This window comes from Furipterus horrens, unplaced genomic scaffold, assembly GCF_987537825.1.
Source record: "Furipterus horrens unplaced genomic scaffold, mFurHor1.1.pri manual_scaffold_2, whole genome shotgun sequence".
NCBI lineage: Eukaryota > Metazoa > Chordata > Mammalia > Chiroptera > Furipteridae > Furipterus > Furipterus horrens.
Genome location: NW_028327172.1, coordinates 45,132,058 through 45,149,247, shown reverse-complemented (window position 1 = coordinate 45,149,247; position 17,190 = coordinate 45,132,058). Strand labels below are relative to the sequence as shown.

General features: G+C 41.0%; 1 protein-coding gene across 1 annotated transcript in view; it reads left to right on the top strand.

Annotated features, from left to right (window-relative positions):
* Positions 1-16,944, top strand: part of FCHSD2 (FCH and double SH3 domains 2) — a 219,782-nt gene extending 202,838 nt beyond the window's left edge. The window contains exons 14-20 of the mRNA XM_090265153.1: positions 4,950-5,084; positions 10,778-10,861; positions 10,980-11,157; positions 11,460-11,680; positions 12,625-12,754; positions 12,897-12,982; positions 14,849-16,944. Of these exons, the coding sequence (XP_090121279.1) occupies positions 4,950-5,084; positions 10,778-10,861; positions 10,980-11,157; positions 11,460-11,680; positions 12,625-12,754; positions 12,897-12,982; positions 14,849-14,932 (918 nt within the window). The 3' untranslated portion in view covers positions 14,933-16,944. The remainder of the gene's footprint in view (positions 1-4,949; positions 5,085-10,777; positions 10,862-10,979; positions 11,158-11,459; positions 11,681-12,624; positions 12,755-12,896; positions 12,983-14,848) is intronic.
* Positions 16,945-17,190: the final 246 nt, after the last annotated feature.

Sequence of the window (17,190 nt, the reverse complement as noted above, 5' to 3'; positions counted from 1 at the left end):
CTGGTCCCTATATATTAGTTTGGAGTTCCTAGAATTTTATATAAACCGAATCATACAATATGTACTCTTTTGGGTGGGGGCGGTCTGGCTTTTTTCACTCAGTATGCTTATTTTGAGGACCATCCATGTTGTTGCCTGCATCAGTAGGTCCATTTCTTTCCATTGCTGAGTAGATTCTGTTCTATGCATACACCACACAGTTTGTTTATCCACTTACCTGATGATGGGCATTTGGATTGTTTGGGAGTAAAACTACTTTGAACATAGGTTTTGGGTGAGTCGTATAGTCAGTATATATTTAACATTTTAAGAAACTGCCAAACTGTTTTCCGAAATGGTTGTGCCATTTCACATTCCCATCAATAGGGTACTGGTGTTCCAGTTGTTCCACAACCTTGCCAACACTTGGTATGGTCAGTCTTTAATTTTAGACATTCTGATAGCTATGCAGTAGTATATCATTATAGTTTTAATTTGTATGTTAATAATGTTGAGCATCTATTCATATGAAGGAGTACTGTCTTCATTATAGAAATAATGGTTATTTTGCTGAGTACAAGAAGATGGCTACTGAAACCAACTCAAAAATGTTCTTCTTATCTGCCCTTGCAATAAGAGTAAGCATTTTACAACATCTAAGAAAGGAAAAATATTAGTACAGCTACAAAGAATAGTTGTGATTGAAGTTCTGTCAGGTGACAGGAAGGAAAGGGGGTAAGAGAACAGTTGCTAAGGAACAGAGCAATGCAAAAGCACATGGCAGTGACCTCTACTGCTGTCACTGCAACCTTTCGTTCCCTTTTGTGAGAATCAAAAAATAAACTCAAAATAAAGGGGAAGGAAGGAATGTTTAGTATCAAACAACGTTGCCAAAATAAAATGTTTTGGATTGGTTCCCAGTGCCAAGGCACAGTACATATTAACATTCCTTATATATTTTCGGAAACTTGTTCTACCCACATTGGCTTCAGTTTTAGTTTTTATAGATGTATGGTTGTTTTGTTTTGTTGTAATGCCAACAGTTCTATTTTTTTAATTTCTTTTTTTATTGAACTTTTTTCCATTACCATTTATCCCCCTTATACCCTCTTCCACCTCCACCCTCCCTCCTGCCCCCATAATCACCACACTGTTGACAGTGTCCCTGAGTCCTTTCTCTTTTATTTCTCGATTCCTCCACTCCCTAACCCCACCTCCAGCCAACAGATTAATTTTTTAATGTCTATAACCTTTACTAAAATACGAAAGCAATTTCTAGCATATGATCCTCATCTTTTATGACACAATGTCCTAGAAAACAGTGGACTCATAAGCATGAGGTGATCTGAAAGGTCAAGATTTGAGCCTATTTTGTCACTGACCTGACTGACCATAGAGGAATTATTTGTAAGATGAGGTACTCAATTACCTCAGTTGTGGAGATTTGCAATAGGAGTTATAAATGAGAATATACAGTGATTTTGAAATGGAGGCAATAAATGTGACAGGAAATATGCACTATTTATTCTTCTGGAAATCCGCCCCCCAAAAATAAAAATTCTGTAGAATTTTGTTAGAGAAATAACAGTTAAGAGGAGAGGCAGTTTTGAAACATTAGTGATAATTACTCAAGAGAAATCCCTTTATTAAAAAGTAGAACTTGCTCTGGCTGGTGTGGCTTAGTGGATTGAGCGCTAGCCTACAAACCAAAGGGTCACTGGTTCGATTCCCAGTCAGGACACATGCTTGGGTTGCAAGCCAGGTCTCCAGCTGGGAGTGCACAAGAGGCAAACACATATTGATGTTTCTCTCCCCATCTTTCTCCCTCCCTTTCCCTCTCTCTAAAAATGAATAAATAAAATCTTTAGAAAAATTTTTTAATAAGTAGAACTTGACAATATAGGCAGCCTCTACTTTTTGACTCACTGATTCCCAGGAAACCTCTGACCTTCTCCAGTCACCCCTTCCGTATTCATGCTTCCCTGCGCACGCAGCACTTAGTTGTGGTAGATTACCACTCCAGACTGTGAACTGCAGAGCATTGAGGGTGTCCTTCATTCCGTATCTGAGACCCTAGTGTAGTGTTAACAGGTAGTAGGTATTTGATATTTTAATTAATTGTTCTACTGTGATGCCCAATTCTGATACTTCATTCCTTAAACCCTTAAATTGTAAACATTGGTGCCTTTATATGGTTGAGCAGTGGAAAAAGTAGCCCAATAAGTGCTTATATGAAGCTAGAAACAAAGAAGCCTTTAAGCCTAGTTTTGTATCTTCTCTGTTGGATTTTTAGTCTAAAAAGTAAAGCATGTTTATCCTAGTACAGAGGTATTATGGAAACCAAGTCAGTCACCTCTTCTATTCTTCAATCATTATTCTTCTTACTCTACCTCCCCGTCAGATACTTGTGTTCATATAATATTATTTGTACTTTACTCTCATGGACAATACTCTGCGTAAATACATTTTTTAAATATATTTCATACCAGCTTCTTTTCACTCAATACCATTTTACTTAATATATGCCTTTTAGCTGTGGTGGGTAATATACATTTAAACTTGGTTAAAAAATGATTTTCCTTGTGCTATATTTCAAAAGGAAAGGTGCCCCTTTTTTTGTGATAAAATATACATAACGTAAAATTTACCATTTAAACCATTTTTTAAAATTTATTTATTGTTTTTCTATTACAGTTGTCCCACTTTTTCCCCCATTGCTCCCCACCAACCCACCCACCCCTTCTCCCACAGTCAATCCCTACCCTGTTGTCCATGTCCATGGGTCATTTATACTAGTTCCTTGACCAGACCCTTCCCTTACCCGCCTTCACCCCGGCCTGCCCCCACCCCACCCCCCACCCCCGGTAACTGTCAGTCTGCTCCTTGTTTACATGCCTCTGGTTCTATTTTGCTCATTTGTTTGTGCTGTTCATTAGTTTCCTGTATTAGGTGAGATCATATGGTATTTGTCTTTCACTGCCTGACTTATTTCACTTAGCATAATACTACTCTCCAGTTCCATCCACACTGTCGCAAATAGTAGGTTTATTTCTGCTGCCTAGTATTCTATTGTGTAAAGGTACCATAGTTTTTTAATCTGCTCATCTACAGAAGGGCACTTCAGCTGTCTCCAGTAAGTGGCTATTGTGAATAAACCATTTTTAAGTGTACAATTTAATTGCATTAAGTACAGTCACATTGTTGCACAACCATAGCCATCATCCTTCTCCAGAACTCTTTTCATCTTGCAATAGTAAAACTCTGTACCCATTAAAGTCCCCATTCCCCCAACCCCCAGTTTCTGGCGGCCAACATTTTACTTTCTGTCTCTGTGAATTTGACTACTCTAGGTACATATCATGTAAGTAGAACCATACAGTATTTATCTTTCTGTGACTGGCTGATTTCACTTAATGTTAATATCCTCAAGGTTCACCCGTATATGTCAGAATTTCCTTCCTTTTTAAGGCTGAATAATTTTCTATTGTATAAATAATTTTCTATTGTATGTATTTGCCACATTTTGTTCATCCATTCATCTGTCAATGGGCACTTGGCTTGCCTCTACATTTTGGCTATTGTGAAAAATTCTGCTGTTAACATTGGTGTACACATACCTACTCAAGTCTCTGTTTTCAAATTCTGTAGGGTGTGTATGAGTACCTAGAAGAGAAATTGCTGAATCATATGGTAATTCTATGTTAATTTTTTTAAGGAACTACCATACCATTTTCCACAGCAGCTGCACCATTTTACATTCCTACCAGCAGTATACAAGTGTTCCAACTTCTCCACTTATCTCCACTTATTTCCCCTTTTTAATAATAGCCATCCTAATGGGTATGAAGTGGTAGCTTAGGTTTTTGATTTGCACTTCCCCAATGGTCAGTGATGTTGAGCATCTTTTCATGTGCTCATTGCCCACTTGGATGTCTTCTTTGGAGAAGCGTTTATGCAACTCCTTTATAAATTTTTGAATTGGTTTTTTTTATTGTTGAGTTTTAAGCATTCTTTATATATTCTGAATATTAATCCCTTATCAGAGCTATGATTTGCAAATATTTTCTCCCATTCTGTGGGTCTCCTTTTACTCTGTTGTCCTTTGATGGACAAAGTTTTTTTATTTGATCAAGTCCAGTTTATCTATTTTTTTCTTTTGTTGCCTGTGTTTTTGGTGTCATAGCCAAAAAATTGTTGTCAAATCCAGTGTCATGAAGCTTTTCCCTTATGTTTTCTAGGAGTTTTATAGTTTTGGCTCTTATGTTTAGGTCTTTGAACCATTTGAGTTAATTTTTGTAAGGTAAAGGTCTGACTTCATTCTTTTACATGTAGATATCTAGTTTTTCCAGCACTATTTATTGAAAAGATTGTCTTTGCCCTGTTGAATAGTGTTTGGACCTTTGTTGAAATCACTAAACTATCTATGTGAGGGTTTATTTCTAGGCTTTCTAATCCCTAACTCATTTTTAATGTGTTACTGGTCACAGTTTAGTCAATCATTCCTCTACTGGCTCTACATCCTGGTGCTTTTATTTCTCCATAATGGATTTACAGAAGTGAAATTGCTAGATCAAGTGGTATGTTTAGTTTTTATTTCAGTAATCAGGTTATTTTTTTTTAAGGATATGTCGATTTACATTTTTCCGTAGCATTTAGAAATCTTTTTAATGTTCCCCAATATGATCAGTTTAAAATGGTAAGAAGAGTTTATTATTCAGTATTTAACAGTGAAAAGTGAAAGGATACTGATAAATATTTCTTATATATTTGAAAGACATTGACTCTTGGTTTAAAAAAAAAAGACAACCTCTGCCCTTTCATAACAAAAAAATGCAAGTGAGAACAAATAACATTTCTATATGCAGTTGAATAAGTTAATATTTTGAAATAATCAGGTTTTAAGTGTTTCTCTTGTTTAAACCATTTTCTTGAAGTAAGCAAGCTAGCCAATGGCTTCTAATTTTTCCTAGCTTAATGCAGATACAGAAAGAGAAGAAGGAGAAGAGTTTGAAGACAACATGGATGTTTTTGATGACAGCAGTTCCAGTCCTTCTGGCACCTTAAGAAATTATCCACTCACCTGCAAAGTTGTTTATTCCTACAAGGTTTGTATTTCTCTAACTTATTGCTCATATTAAATTATAACTGCATCCACCCAGCCTCTCATACTGTGCTTAACATAAAATTTGTATTCAGTTTATATTAGAGGCAACGTAACATAATGGTGAGGAGTCTAGGCTCTGACGTCAGACTGCCTGGGTTAAAATCCTGTCTCAGCCACTTCAGGAGCTGTATGACCACACTAGTCCCTTAGTCTCTGTGAGATGCAATTATTTAATCTATATTATGGGGACGTTATTATAAGGCTAATTTGAGATAAAATGAGATAACACTTTTATAGCAAAGCACTTAGCACAGTGCCTGGCGTCTAGTAAATTTTCAGTGCATAGAAAGAGCTCTTACTTGTTATTGGTGGTCTGCTTAGCACAAGATCCTCCCTTAGGGTGATCCTCACATTGATATTAAAAGAAAATTGTTTACAAAGCAATTTTGTTCATCTTTACCTTTCCTAATCTTAACATAACTACCTCTTGTTTCCATGTTAAGCAGGGATCTGGATAAATACATGCCAGGATTTCCAAAACCGATTTAGTGCAATAGTTCTTATTCCCATTCACCCCTGCCCTGCTTTCACATTAACTTTTTACTCATACAGAGCAAACTGAGTTCCAATTCCCCGCGTCCTCCCTTTCCCTCACTCTCCTCAGCCAGTCCGTCAGCCAGTCCTGCTTAGTCCACTTTCAAAACATATCCTGAATCCATTGCCTTTTCACCAAGCTGGTCTGGGCCACTGCTTTGAGTACAATAAATTTTTTAAAAACTCATCATTGCTATCCCTTCTTCATACTTGCCTCCCAAAAGTCCATTTTCCATTCTGCAGCCAGAATTTTCTTTAACACATAATGAAGATTATTTTGCCCCGCTGGTGTGGCTCAGTGGATTAAGTGCTGGCCTATGAACCAAAAGGTCATGCACAGGTTCAATTCCCCATCAGGGCGCATGCCTGGGTTGTGGGCCAGTCTCCCCCTGGAGGCGTGAGAGAGGCAGCCAATCAATGTATCTCTCACATATAAATGTTTCTCTCCCTCTCTTTCTCCCTTCCTGCCCGCTCTCTAAAAATAAATCTTTTTTTTTTTTATATTATTTTTTTCCCCTGCCTAAAACCCTTTTTAAGCTTTCCATCACACTTAGAAAAACAAACTCTTCACCAGGGTCTATAATGTCCTGATTGATCTGGCCCCTGCCAATCTCCCTAGCTTCATGTCAGACCATCCCCCACCTAACCCACTCACTCGCTATACATTAGCTACTCAGACTGCCTTTCAGTCTTCAAAGGCACCAGGCTCCTTCCTGACTTGACAATTTTGCACTTCCTGTTCCCTCTACCTAGAACAGTCTTTCCCCAAATCTTGATTGGTTGCCCACTGCGACTCACTGAGGCTGAGCTCCAAGAGGGCCTCCTCAGGGCTCCCCTGTCCCCCTGAACACATAAGCAGCTCCTCAGTCACTACTCATATCCTATTGCCCTTTGTCCTCTTTTATTTACTACACAGCACTCAACATTAGCTAAACTTAAGCGTATTTGTTTTCCTATTTCTTTGTCTGGTTCCCCACAAAAAGTCCCTGGAGGCAGAAACCTTGTCTGTGTCGTTATACCTTGTGATGTGTTTTCAGCATGTAGGACAGTGCCTGGCACATTGTAGGTGCTCAGTAAATAATTGTGGAAGGGATAAATGAAGTAAGGAAGGCATGGACGAGTGACTCCTCTGGCTCCCATGGTGATGGCAATCCATGCTTAAAGGCCAACAAAAGAGGGTGGATCTGGGGAGAATCAGCAATCATAAACAGACAGCCTCACTCCCACCTTCTGCATCGCTGGGTAGCCAAAAGCTGGCAGTATTTACTCCTTGACATTGGTGATTTCCAGACTTTTTAGTTTAACATCCTTTTATTAGATATTTAAATTAAAAGTATTCCCTGTTTTCTAAAAGAGTTGTTTTCTTTCTTTTTTTCAATGTACACTGTTTTGATAATCTTGAAAATTTGAAGTCACCCTCTGAGATACTTGGAAAGTTGTTATAGAGTATTACATAAAACTAGCTTTGGGAATGTTTCCCCGTCTCAATAGTATATTTACTTGAAGTTCCAGAATTAAAAGTTAAGATCCTTAAGTGAGAAGGGTCCTATGTGTCTGAGTGATTACAAACACCTCACGTTCATCCCACGTCCCCTCTGCTGGAACATCCCAGGCATGTCTGTGTGATCAGTTAATCATTGAACATTCACTGAGTGCCCGTTTCATGATAAGTTTTGGGGATACAAGAATGAATGAGATATAATCCCTGCCCCCCAGACATGGATAGTCTGGGGGGAGTAAATATTAAACTGAAAAAAGAAAAAAAAAGAATGTGTATGAAAACATTTATAGTAGAGGTAAAACCACTAATTCTTCCTGTGATGGTTGGGAGAAATTTTATAGACAAGGTGGCAATTAAATTAGGTCATGAATAAGATCTTTCTAGATACAGTGAGAAGGCAGCGAAAGCAAGGAGCCCTCTAAGCAAAGAGAACAATAGAAACAGACACAGTCTGATGAGCATACGGGTATTTGGGAAATTCAGTGGTGCATGAGCATCTGGGGTGGGGAACAGGGCAGCTAGAAGTGAAGATGTTTGCTGTCAGGTAATAAAGGGCCTGGTAGGCCAGGCTGAACTTTTCCTTTTATCCTGTCTGGGAGCAGCCATTGGATGGTCCCAAATCAGATGGGGCTTTTAAGCCTCGAGCGGTTGTGTGAATGACAATAGTCATCCATGCAAAATAATCGTATGAAAAATTGAATTAATAGAAGTTACTTAGATGATTATTAACAAAAAGTGTTTAAAAATTTGTTCATTTAAATTCCTACTTTAAAAGTGGATGACCAATGTCATCCACACGACCTCTCACGCTCCGTTCAGAAGCATGACTACTGCAGGGTTAAGAAAGTAACCCTGGTCCTGATAAAGATACTATAGAGGACAGATTAGTATGAAGAGACTAACTATAAACCTAATAGTGATTCCTATAGTCCAGATCAGCAAAAAAAGCCTGAATTAATCTTGTGAAAATAAAGAAAAGTTCTATTTAAGGAACAGATTCAAAAGCCTTAAAGATACTCATAGCTAGCTATTCAAATAATATAACAATAACAAACTATTACTAAGATGATTGAAAATTACAATAGTGAAATTTTTTATGTAAGAAGAAAGCTGTGATATGTCAAAAGAAGTAAGATATCAAATTGTATGTACCTGAAATTCTCAATTATGCCTATTTCTAGCTTTTCTACAGAATGACATACATTACTTTTTAAATTAAATTACTTTCAGAAAAAAGCATATAGTGTTAAAAGAAAAAGGGACATCTAGAGAGGCAGTGGGGGTAATTGAGGGCATGCTGCTTCTGGAGTTCTGGCTATCCCTAGGTTTTAGGACTTCAGGAGGCAGTGTGAGACCATGTCTTTCTTTAATAACCATATACCGACCACTTGCTGTCTTTAGTTGGGGTGAAAAGAATTACATCCCCTGCCTTAGTAAGTCATTCTAGTAGGAAGTACACAAGGGCAAACAACTAAGCAGAGTGCTGTGGTAGTCATGTTAGAGGCGTGTGCAAAGCCTTATAAGAACAAAAGGAGGAAGAAGCAATCAGCTCCTTGTGGGTAGTCAGGGAAAACATGAGCTGGGCCTCAAATCATGTGAGTAATAACAATTGCTACCATTTATGAAGTACTATGTGCCTGGTACCATAAATAATTTTTTTTCTAATCCCTTCAGTCCCTAACATGAAGATATTATCAACCAACCCATTAATTCAACAAATATGACCTGAGCACTTTCCATGTCCCAGGAGAGCTAGGCTCAAGGATAGAGCATTGAACAACACGGATGAAAATCTGCCCTCATGGAGCTTACATTCTAATAGGAATAAAAAGAAAACTGAGGTTCAGAGAGATCTTATGGTCACTTTCCCATAGAAACAGGTGAAGTTGGACTTGAACTCACAGTAATCTAAATCCACTCACCAGATGGGAAAGAGGGAGCAGGGCCTGCTGGAAAGAAGGAACAGCCCAGTAAAAGCACAGAGGCAAAGAAGACATGGTGTGGTCAGGGAATAGGGAATGGTGTGCTCGGGCCAGAACAAGAGACCATGGGGACCAGACTCTATAGGGTCTTGAGTGCCGTGCAGAGGACCTGACCATGTCAAGGGGAAGAATTGATCACTGCTTGGGGTGGTATGATCCAGATAGTGTCTGCTTATATAACAATGTTGGACATTTTGCATGGAATTCCATGACTTTTTTACAAAGATAGCAATATATTTAAAGGTGTTCTTCTCTCTCCTGCTTTGCTCTCGCACACATTGAAGTCTGGTTGTGTTGGTACTTTTTAAGTCTTGCCAAGGAATCAGGAAAAATATCTTTGTTATACGGGTGCCTTTTGCTGGTATATTCAGGCATAGCGTGATTTCAGATTAGCAAAGAAATACCATTGGAAAAGCTATCAAGGACCAGGGAGGTTTTTTTCTCATATTTTGAGATCAGAGGTAATATACTTAACATTCATATTTTCTGTGATTGGTCAGCCATTTTCAATACTGTTGTTCTGTCCCAAGCAATGTCCAGGATCTGGGTTTGATTAAATGTTACAATGCCCATGAAATGGAAAATGAGTTTAGGAAAGTACCCATTTTCTTACCTTGTTTTTGCTTATGTAACTTAGAGATATCTCACACATTGAGACTATAAGGTCTGAAAAACTGCATGGACTCAGGTGATAGTTTTAACTGGTCTTAGGACTTGGGGCTTTTTAAGACTGTTCACTAGAAAGCCAGAAGAGGCTAGCAGGCACCTCCCTGTGTACAGGTGACAGGCAAGTCTCTTTAGGAAATAAAGCCACCTAGTCTCTCTGCAGCACCTCTGCAGAGCCCCTCAGATTCTACAGCCTCCAGGACAGTCTCTGGGTGGCTGGTGCTGGTGAGCTCCCACTGTCAGGGAAAATAAAAGGCACAGTTAGTAGCCTGTGCAGAAGCCCCTGAGTGCATCAGCCCAGTCTCCACAGTTAAGTTGGAGCATAATAGATCCAAATTTTGACAAATCTCAGTCATTTTGTTTCCTACAACTCTCTTCTCTTGGCCACTATTTTCCAGCGAATCCAGATGCATTCTAGGCGCTGCCCCAGCTGTCATCCCACATGTACATAGTTCCTTGCATCTCACAGCATGCTCTCCATGGTCGCCCTCTGTGCGGTTCAAATCCAGCGCTTTCTCCTTGCCTGTGCTTCCCATATCATCATGGCTCTGTGCTTATTCATCCCACATTGATTCCCCAATCCTCCTGAGAATGGCAGGATTGTCATTTTAAAGAAATGGAGGCATCAAGAAGTTGAATGACTCACCAGTAGACACAGAAGCTGGAGCTGGAACCCCGCTCCTCCTCCTCCTCCAGCGGCCTGCCATGCCCACTGAACCTGACGGCCTCCTCAGGATTCTGCTCCTCCAGTTTTGGTTGTGGCTTTATTTTGTTTAGTTTTTTAAAGTAAAACTTCACCTCATTATGATAGTTTTACAACACTTCAATTTTTATGTTCGACACATCTTCAAAATCATTTCAATGTTTTGATCCCCAATTTTTGTTTGATCAGCTCACATCTGCTCTTTATCTAACCTTTTTAATTTTGTCCATGACCATCCTACATTGCAGGCTTCTCAACCAGATGAGTTGACCATTGAGGAACATGAGGTGTTAGAAGTGATTGAAGATGGAGATATGGAAGACTGGGTAAAGGTATATTCCTTTGCTCATATCACCCCTTCTTGTGACATTTTTAGGAGTGTTTTGGTTCTTATTATGCCCTCTCCAGGCTCTGTGTGCAAATCTGTTTTGTCGCATGTCTTTTCCTCAGGCTCGAAATAAAGTTGGTCAAGTGGGGTATGTGCCAGAAAAGTACCTACAATTTCCCACGTCGAACAGCCTGCTGAGCATGCTGCAGTCCCTGGCTGCTTTGGACAGTCGGTCGCACACATCCAGCAATTCCACGGAGGCCGAACTCGTCTCGGGCAGCCTCAACGGAGATGCCAGCGGTAAAGACTGAAACAAGGCGCTCTTTATTCACTCACGTTGGCCCAAACTGTATTACCCCGAGTCAGCCTTCAGGAGGTTAAAGACCGCAGCTCGATTCCTGTTCTGTAACTTGTTTTCCTTTATTTGGTCCCATTTGTCCTTTACAGTAAACCTTAACGTTGAGCTTGAGCGGCTAAAACAATTACAGCTTTACTCTTACTCTATATGATGCTCTTTTAGTTGTCACGTGAGCATAGAGGTGGCTGCAGACGTAACCTGCTGTCATCGTTCTTACTGCATTTTTCTCTCTCTTGCTACCTAGTCTGTTTCGTGAAAGCACTTTATGACTACGAGGGTCAGACAGATGACGAATTATCTTTTCCTGAGGGAGCAATCATCAGAATCTTGAACAAGGAAAACCAGGATGACGATGGCTTCTGGGAGGGGGAATTCAACGGGCGGATTGGAGTTTTCCCATCGGTGCTAGTGGAAGAGCTCTCAGCCTCAGAAAATGGTGACACTCCATGGATGAGAGAGATTCAGGTACATGGGAAGAGGGACAGCTGACTTCAGGTATTTAAAGGAAATGACTCCCAAGGGGTCTGGTGACCCACACGGGAATGGGCTGTAGTCTCAGTCCCAGCCTCACCACTCCAGTCCTCAGTTGCCCGGATTTTTCAAAAGTGAATTTGGGAAGACAGGGCCTCATTGGTCAGGCCCTTGTGTAATAGCTGTGTTAGACCTCTGCAGTTCCACATTCTGTTCTCTGAATCTGTTAACCAAAGGGCTAAATGGTATGTGACATACAAAAGAATGGTTTGGTGGAGAAACAGAAACAAACCAGAGGAGGGATGTGTGGTCTCTGTGATGAGCTTATGCAGTAAAATATTAGCTTGCTCTTGCTCTTCCCTCGCTGTCAGAGCCTCCTGCCCAGCCTGCTGTGCCTGTCCATTTTCAGAGAACTTAGCGAAGCATCATAGCGAAGCTTGCCTTTACAGGAAACCCTGAATTCGGATCTGTCACAGCAGGCCTGGCAGGTCCAGCACCATAAGGAATATGTCTTGTTGTGTCACATTGTGACCACTTAGCCTGACATTTACAAAACCTGGGGAAGTCAGAAACTCAGCCAGTTATCTTATTTCTCATAAAAAATATGTAACTTGTCCTCTTTTTTTGTTCTTCACTGAATTAACTGACTTGACTAATGTTTTTAGTAGAATTCTAGAGAATGGTTTGACTTGATAACCAAGATGAACTATAATCAGTGGTATAATGAGGAGACCTGTGAGAGCAAAGAGTTATATGCAACACAGAATGGAAGTTTGGCGTGGCCAGTCTAGGCTCATAGGCTTCTATTAGTCTAACAAAAAAATGTCAGGTCATAACTTAGCTCCAGAGCAAAGTAACTTGTCTAAAGTAGTCAGAGAAGCCAGCTAGTCTGTCCTTCCTGAGGTGAGCACCTTGTAACCTCCTTCCCTTTATGGCAGGTCTCTCCATCCCCCAAGCCACCTGGCTCCCTGCCTCCTCTGCCGCTGTATGACCAGCCTCCCAGCAGCCCCTACCCCAGCCCAGATAAGAGGACCTCCCAGTACTTCCCCCGCTCTCCTTCAGCAAATGGTAAGGGTTCTCCTGGACATGGGTCAGAATGGATTTTCATTCAGAAATCCACTTGTTCACCTGAAGAGCAGACAGACACGCACTAGCCTTCTCATCGCTCAACAGCACAAATAAAATGAACTTCTTTGGTTTTCTCCCTTAGAAAACAGCTTCCATGCCGAATCGCCAGGATGCTCACAGGCACCGACGAGGCCTGCTCCTGAGACCTCACATGGCAAACTGCGACCTGTAAGGCTCTTACCTGGCAGGGCTGTGGAATGCATAGCTCTTCCAAATTGAAAATTAGAAATTAGTGTTTCTCCAGGCCCCTGTGTTGTTGATAATTCCCCCATGCGAGGGTGAGATGGGCGGGGGAAGGGACAAAGAGCACTTGGAAAGAAAGAGTAGAAAAATCAACATATCTCGGAAGGTCCAGTCTACATTGGCACTTTTTTCTGAGTCACGGTGAGATTCACGATGATAGCCATGAAAGTGTATTTAAATTGTAATGAGCTCTGTGAGCATTCAAGTGATCTAATTGTGAAACAGAAGCACACTTTTTTCAGCAAAAAAATATTGAGAACCTATTTTCCAGGCCTATATTGCGTCTTGAAGGGACACTGAAGTGGAATAAGATATACTTCATGCCCTTTTAAGGTTTGAGAGCTCCTGTTCTCAAGGAAAATCTACTCTGCTTATTCCTCACTCCCCACCAGCGTTGACCCCACCCCCAGCCCCTCACCTCACTGTGAAGCCGCTCTTCCGGGGTCATCACTTTCACATGCTGATCCAGTGGTCCTTTGAGATTCTATTTTCCTTGACCCCTTATCAGCATCTGACGGTGTTCCTCAAATGGCTCACTGCCTTTGGTTTCTTCATTCAGCAGATGTGTGAGTGCCTTTAAAGGACTTGGTTCTTTATCCTAAATGTGGTATGAGGCCAATTGTAAGATTATAAGCAGGACAGGGATATGACTGGATTTGCATTTTTAAAACATTACTGTGGCACCTCAGTGGGGAATGAATGGAAGGTGGCAGAATGGACTTGGGGAGCTATTAGGAGGCTGAAGCAGTGGGCCATGCAGGAGGGGCTGGTAGCATCTGGACTGGTGGGAAGTAGCAGTGGAGAAACGTGGGCCAATGTGTCTCACCAGCCTTTCCTGGTTCGCTTTCTACCTCTCTGGCCCTTCCTTTCCATTGGCCTCTGCAAGCCTCTCTGCCTGTGTTCATCTCTGCTGATGCTTCCTGGGATTCTGTCCATGGGCTGCTTCTCTTCGAGTCATTAAACTCACTCTCCTTGTGTAATCTCATCTACTGCCATCGCTTTGACAACTATTTACTGGCAACTCCCAGACTTATAGCTACCAATCTGATCTCTTCCCTGAGCTTCAGACTTGTGGGCCTCTCAATGTATATGTACCAAACCCCCAAAACTCAACAAAAATGCGTTAATTATCCTCCTTACCAGTGCTCTGGCCTCCCACAAACAGTCATCACCAAATCCTGCCGAGTTTCCCTCAGAGACAGCTGTCAATCTTTCTACTTCTCTATTCCGCTCTGCTGGCACCAGTGCAGGCTAACAGTTACTCTCATTCTGACGACTACGGAAGTCTGCTAAGCTGTCTTTTTATCTGTACCTTTGCCCACCTCCACTCTTTTCTCCAAACTGTTACCTAACTCATCTGTTCACACATCTGGTAATGCTGTTTAAAATCCACTAAGGACTCTTTTGCCTACTTCTCTAGTGTTCTCTTTCACAACTCTCCTTCCAACACATGCTCCAAGGGTTTCAGTTCTCTAAGCAGTGCCTTCTCGTACTTCCAACTCCAGGCCTGTGCTGTGGACAAGGCCTTCAGAGTCTCAGTCACTCTTGTGCCCATGAGGCTTTCAGCCCGAGCAGGAACCTGATTCATAGGTTTCACATGTCATCCAGAACAAAAGCTCCTTCTTAGCGTGGGAAAGAGTGAAAATTAGGTGGAAAGACATGCTCAGAGCATTTCTGAGACTCCTGGGGGCCCGTGTCCTTGGATGAATGACTGGTTGGGGTTTGGATGCTTCATTCAGGCACTGAATTTTGGAGGCTGACTGACAATTTGTGTAATTGTTTCCTGCTCAGGTCCGGGCAGCTCCCCCTCCGCCTACACAGAACCACCGAAGGCCAGCAGAGAAGATTGAGGATGTGGAAATCACACTGGTGTGATGATGGCTTTGCCCATCTATTACTGCTACAATCAAGGCCAGGCTTGGAGTGTGGCCAGTCTTGTTTTTTAGGCACCTTTGCATGATGATGACTCTTGAACAGAGCAAAAACCAGGAGGATTGTTTGTGACTGGATGGCCTGGTGAACTCCTCCCACATTTTGAATATTTTGTGCCTTTTTTTGTTGTCATTTTCTATGTCATCTCTCTACCATAGCACAAATCCTAGTGGGCCCTCAAAACAGAGGGGAACAGCCCTTGTGCCTAACAGTGGCCCATTTTTATATGAGACTCAAGACCAGGCCTCATTCAGGGCACAGTCACAGAGATACTGATCATGTGCACTCGTACAGTATATTACTGTGGCCACAGGATGTGGCAAAGATTCTCATCTTCAAGTGGCTTTTGCTCATCTGATTAAGTTTAATCAGATCATGTTGGCTACATAAGAAGGAGAAGGAGGGATTTCAGGGTGGCTGGCTCCTCCCCACAGTTAGTCCCCAGACTGAGAAAGTGGAACCTTATTGGAAACAAGTGGACTGCCTTGAGTTTAACGCCAATTGCATTAATGCACATCTCTTCCACAACTAACAGATTTAAAACAATAACAGTGTCTTTTGTATTAATATTTATGCCATTCATTTAGTATTAGTGGAGCTAATATGGAGAGGCTGAACTAGTAGCCAAATTTCATCCATCACATAAACTAATAGGAAGGAGGCTGCGGCTGAAGCAGAAATGGAGCTTCCAGATCTGGAATGAGCCGATTTAATGTTCTTTTTGTATTTGGGTATTTTTCAGCTTAATTTTTGCAGCACGTACTCTTCTGACCAGAATCCTTAGAATCTGAATGTCTAGATAAATTGGGGACACATACTTGCCTTGTTGAGCTTCTCTACTGGAGAGCCCCTAGCATCATTTTATTCCCAAGCCAATGTACTGGCCCAGCCAGCTGGGTTGTGACTGGTCCAGAACAGCGGTCAGCCCCAACGGAAAATGCAGCTTCCCGAGTCCCACTGACCTGACATTTCCTTGGGAGGAAGAACCTGTGGCTCATGGAGGAAACCAGCTTCCTAAAGGACTGCACACCCTGCACAAGTGCAAACGGATGAGGAAAAGACAAGTCCTCCATGTCACAGAGAGAGCCACGGGCTAGCACGCCCACAGCAGCAGGTGTCCCCAAGCAGGCCTGTGTTGGCTCTTCACCTCCTATAGAAGATCAGGAATGCATTATCTAGGGACTAAGGGATATTTGCCAGTTGCTTTTTTTTTTTTTTTTTTTTTTTTTTAAGAAATCAAATTTGCAGAATTTAATCTAAAAGTTGCGTTATGCTTTGAAAACTCCATCCCGCCTATGACTAAAAACTTGAAATGCTCGCCAAATGTCCCCATGGGATTTTTTTTTTAAGATCATAGCTGAAGAAACTTTCAGTTAGCAATCTGAACATTTCAGTGACAATACCCATTGATGAATCTTCTCCGTGGCTTGGGGTTTTTCGGTTTCTTTTTTGCTTTTGTTTTTTGTTGTTATTTTTGCATTTCTTAACCTGTTGATCTATTTGAGGTCTTTTTTGTTATCAAACTTATTCTTAAGTTTAAAAAAGTAAAAGGGTGGTTTTTTTAAAAGATTTTAACATTTGCCTACATGTTAAACATCTTCAAAGTGCTTAAATAAGGCAGTTCTTGCCACCCAGTCTTTTATTCTTTTTAGCTAGCCAAATTGTCCTTGAATCTGGGTTTTCCACGTTCTCAGAGGGTTATTTGAAATTTTTTGTTATATTTTAAATATTTTTTTGGAAGAGCTGCTACTTTTATTTTAAGAAAACAAAGTTGTAAAAATAAGCCTCCTTTTTAAAAAAAACCCCTCCCTCCAGGACATGTAATCCAGCATCACGGCGCATGGGGCCGGCTCAGAAGGAGTGCCTCTGTGCAGATGCGCCTTCTTTACAGTGGCTGTAAAAAAAATTTGTATTTATTATGTATAAAATGTTGAATAATAAAAAAATGGAATTGAGTTTTCTAAGTTTAATTATTAAAAGATTTGGGTAAACAGACTTTTCTGAACAGATAATGCTTTTTACAAAGACACAGTCCTAGGCCCTCATTTTAACCATAGGACAGATACAGAGACGGGGAAGTAAATTAATCCATCCATGGGAAAAACGGTCCCTGAAGCCACCCACCTGCCAGGGATAACATTCTGGATACTAGAGATAGTAATAATAACTTGCGGTATTTGCTTTCAAGGTTCTTTCCAGGT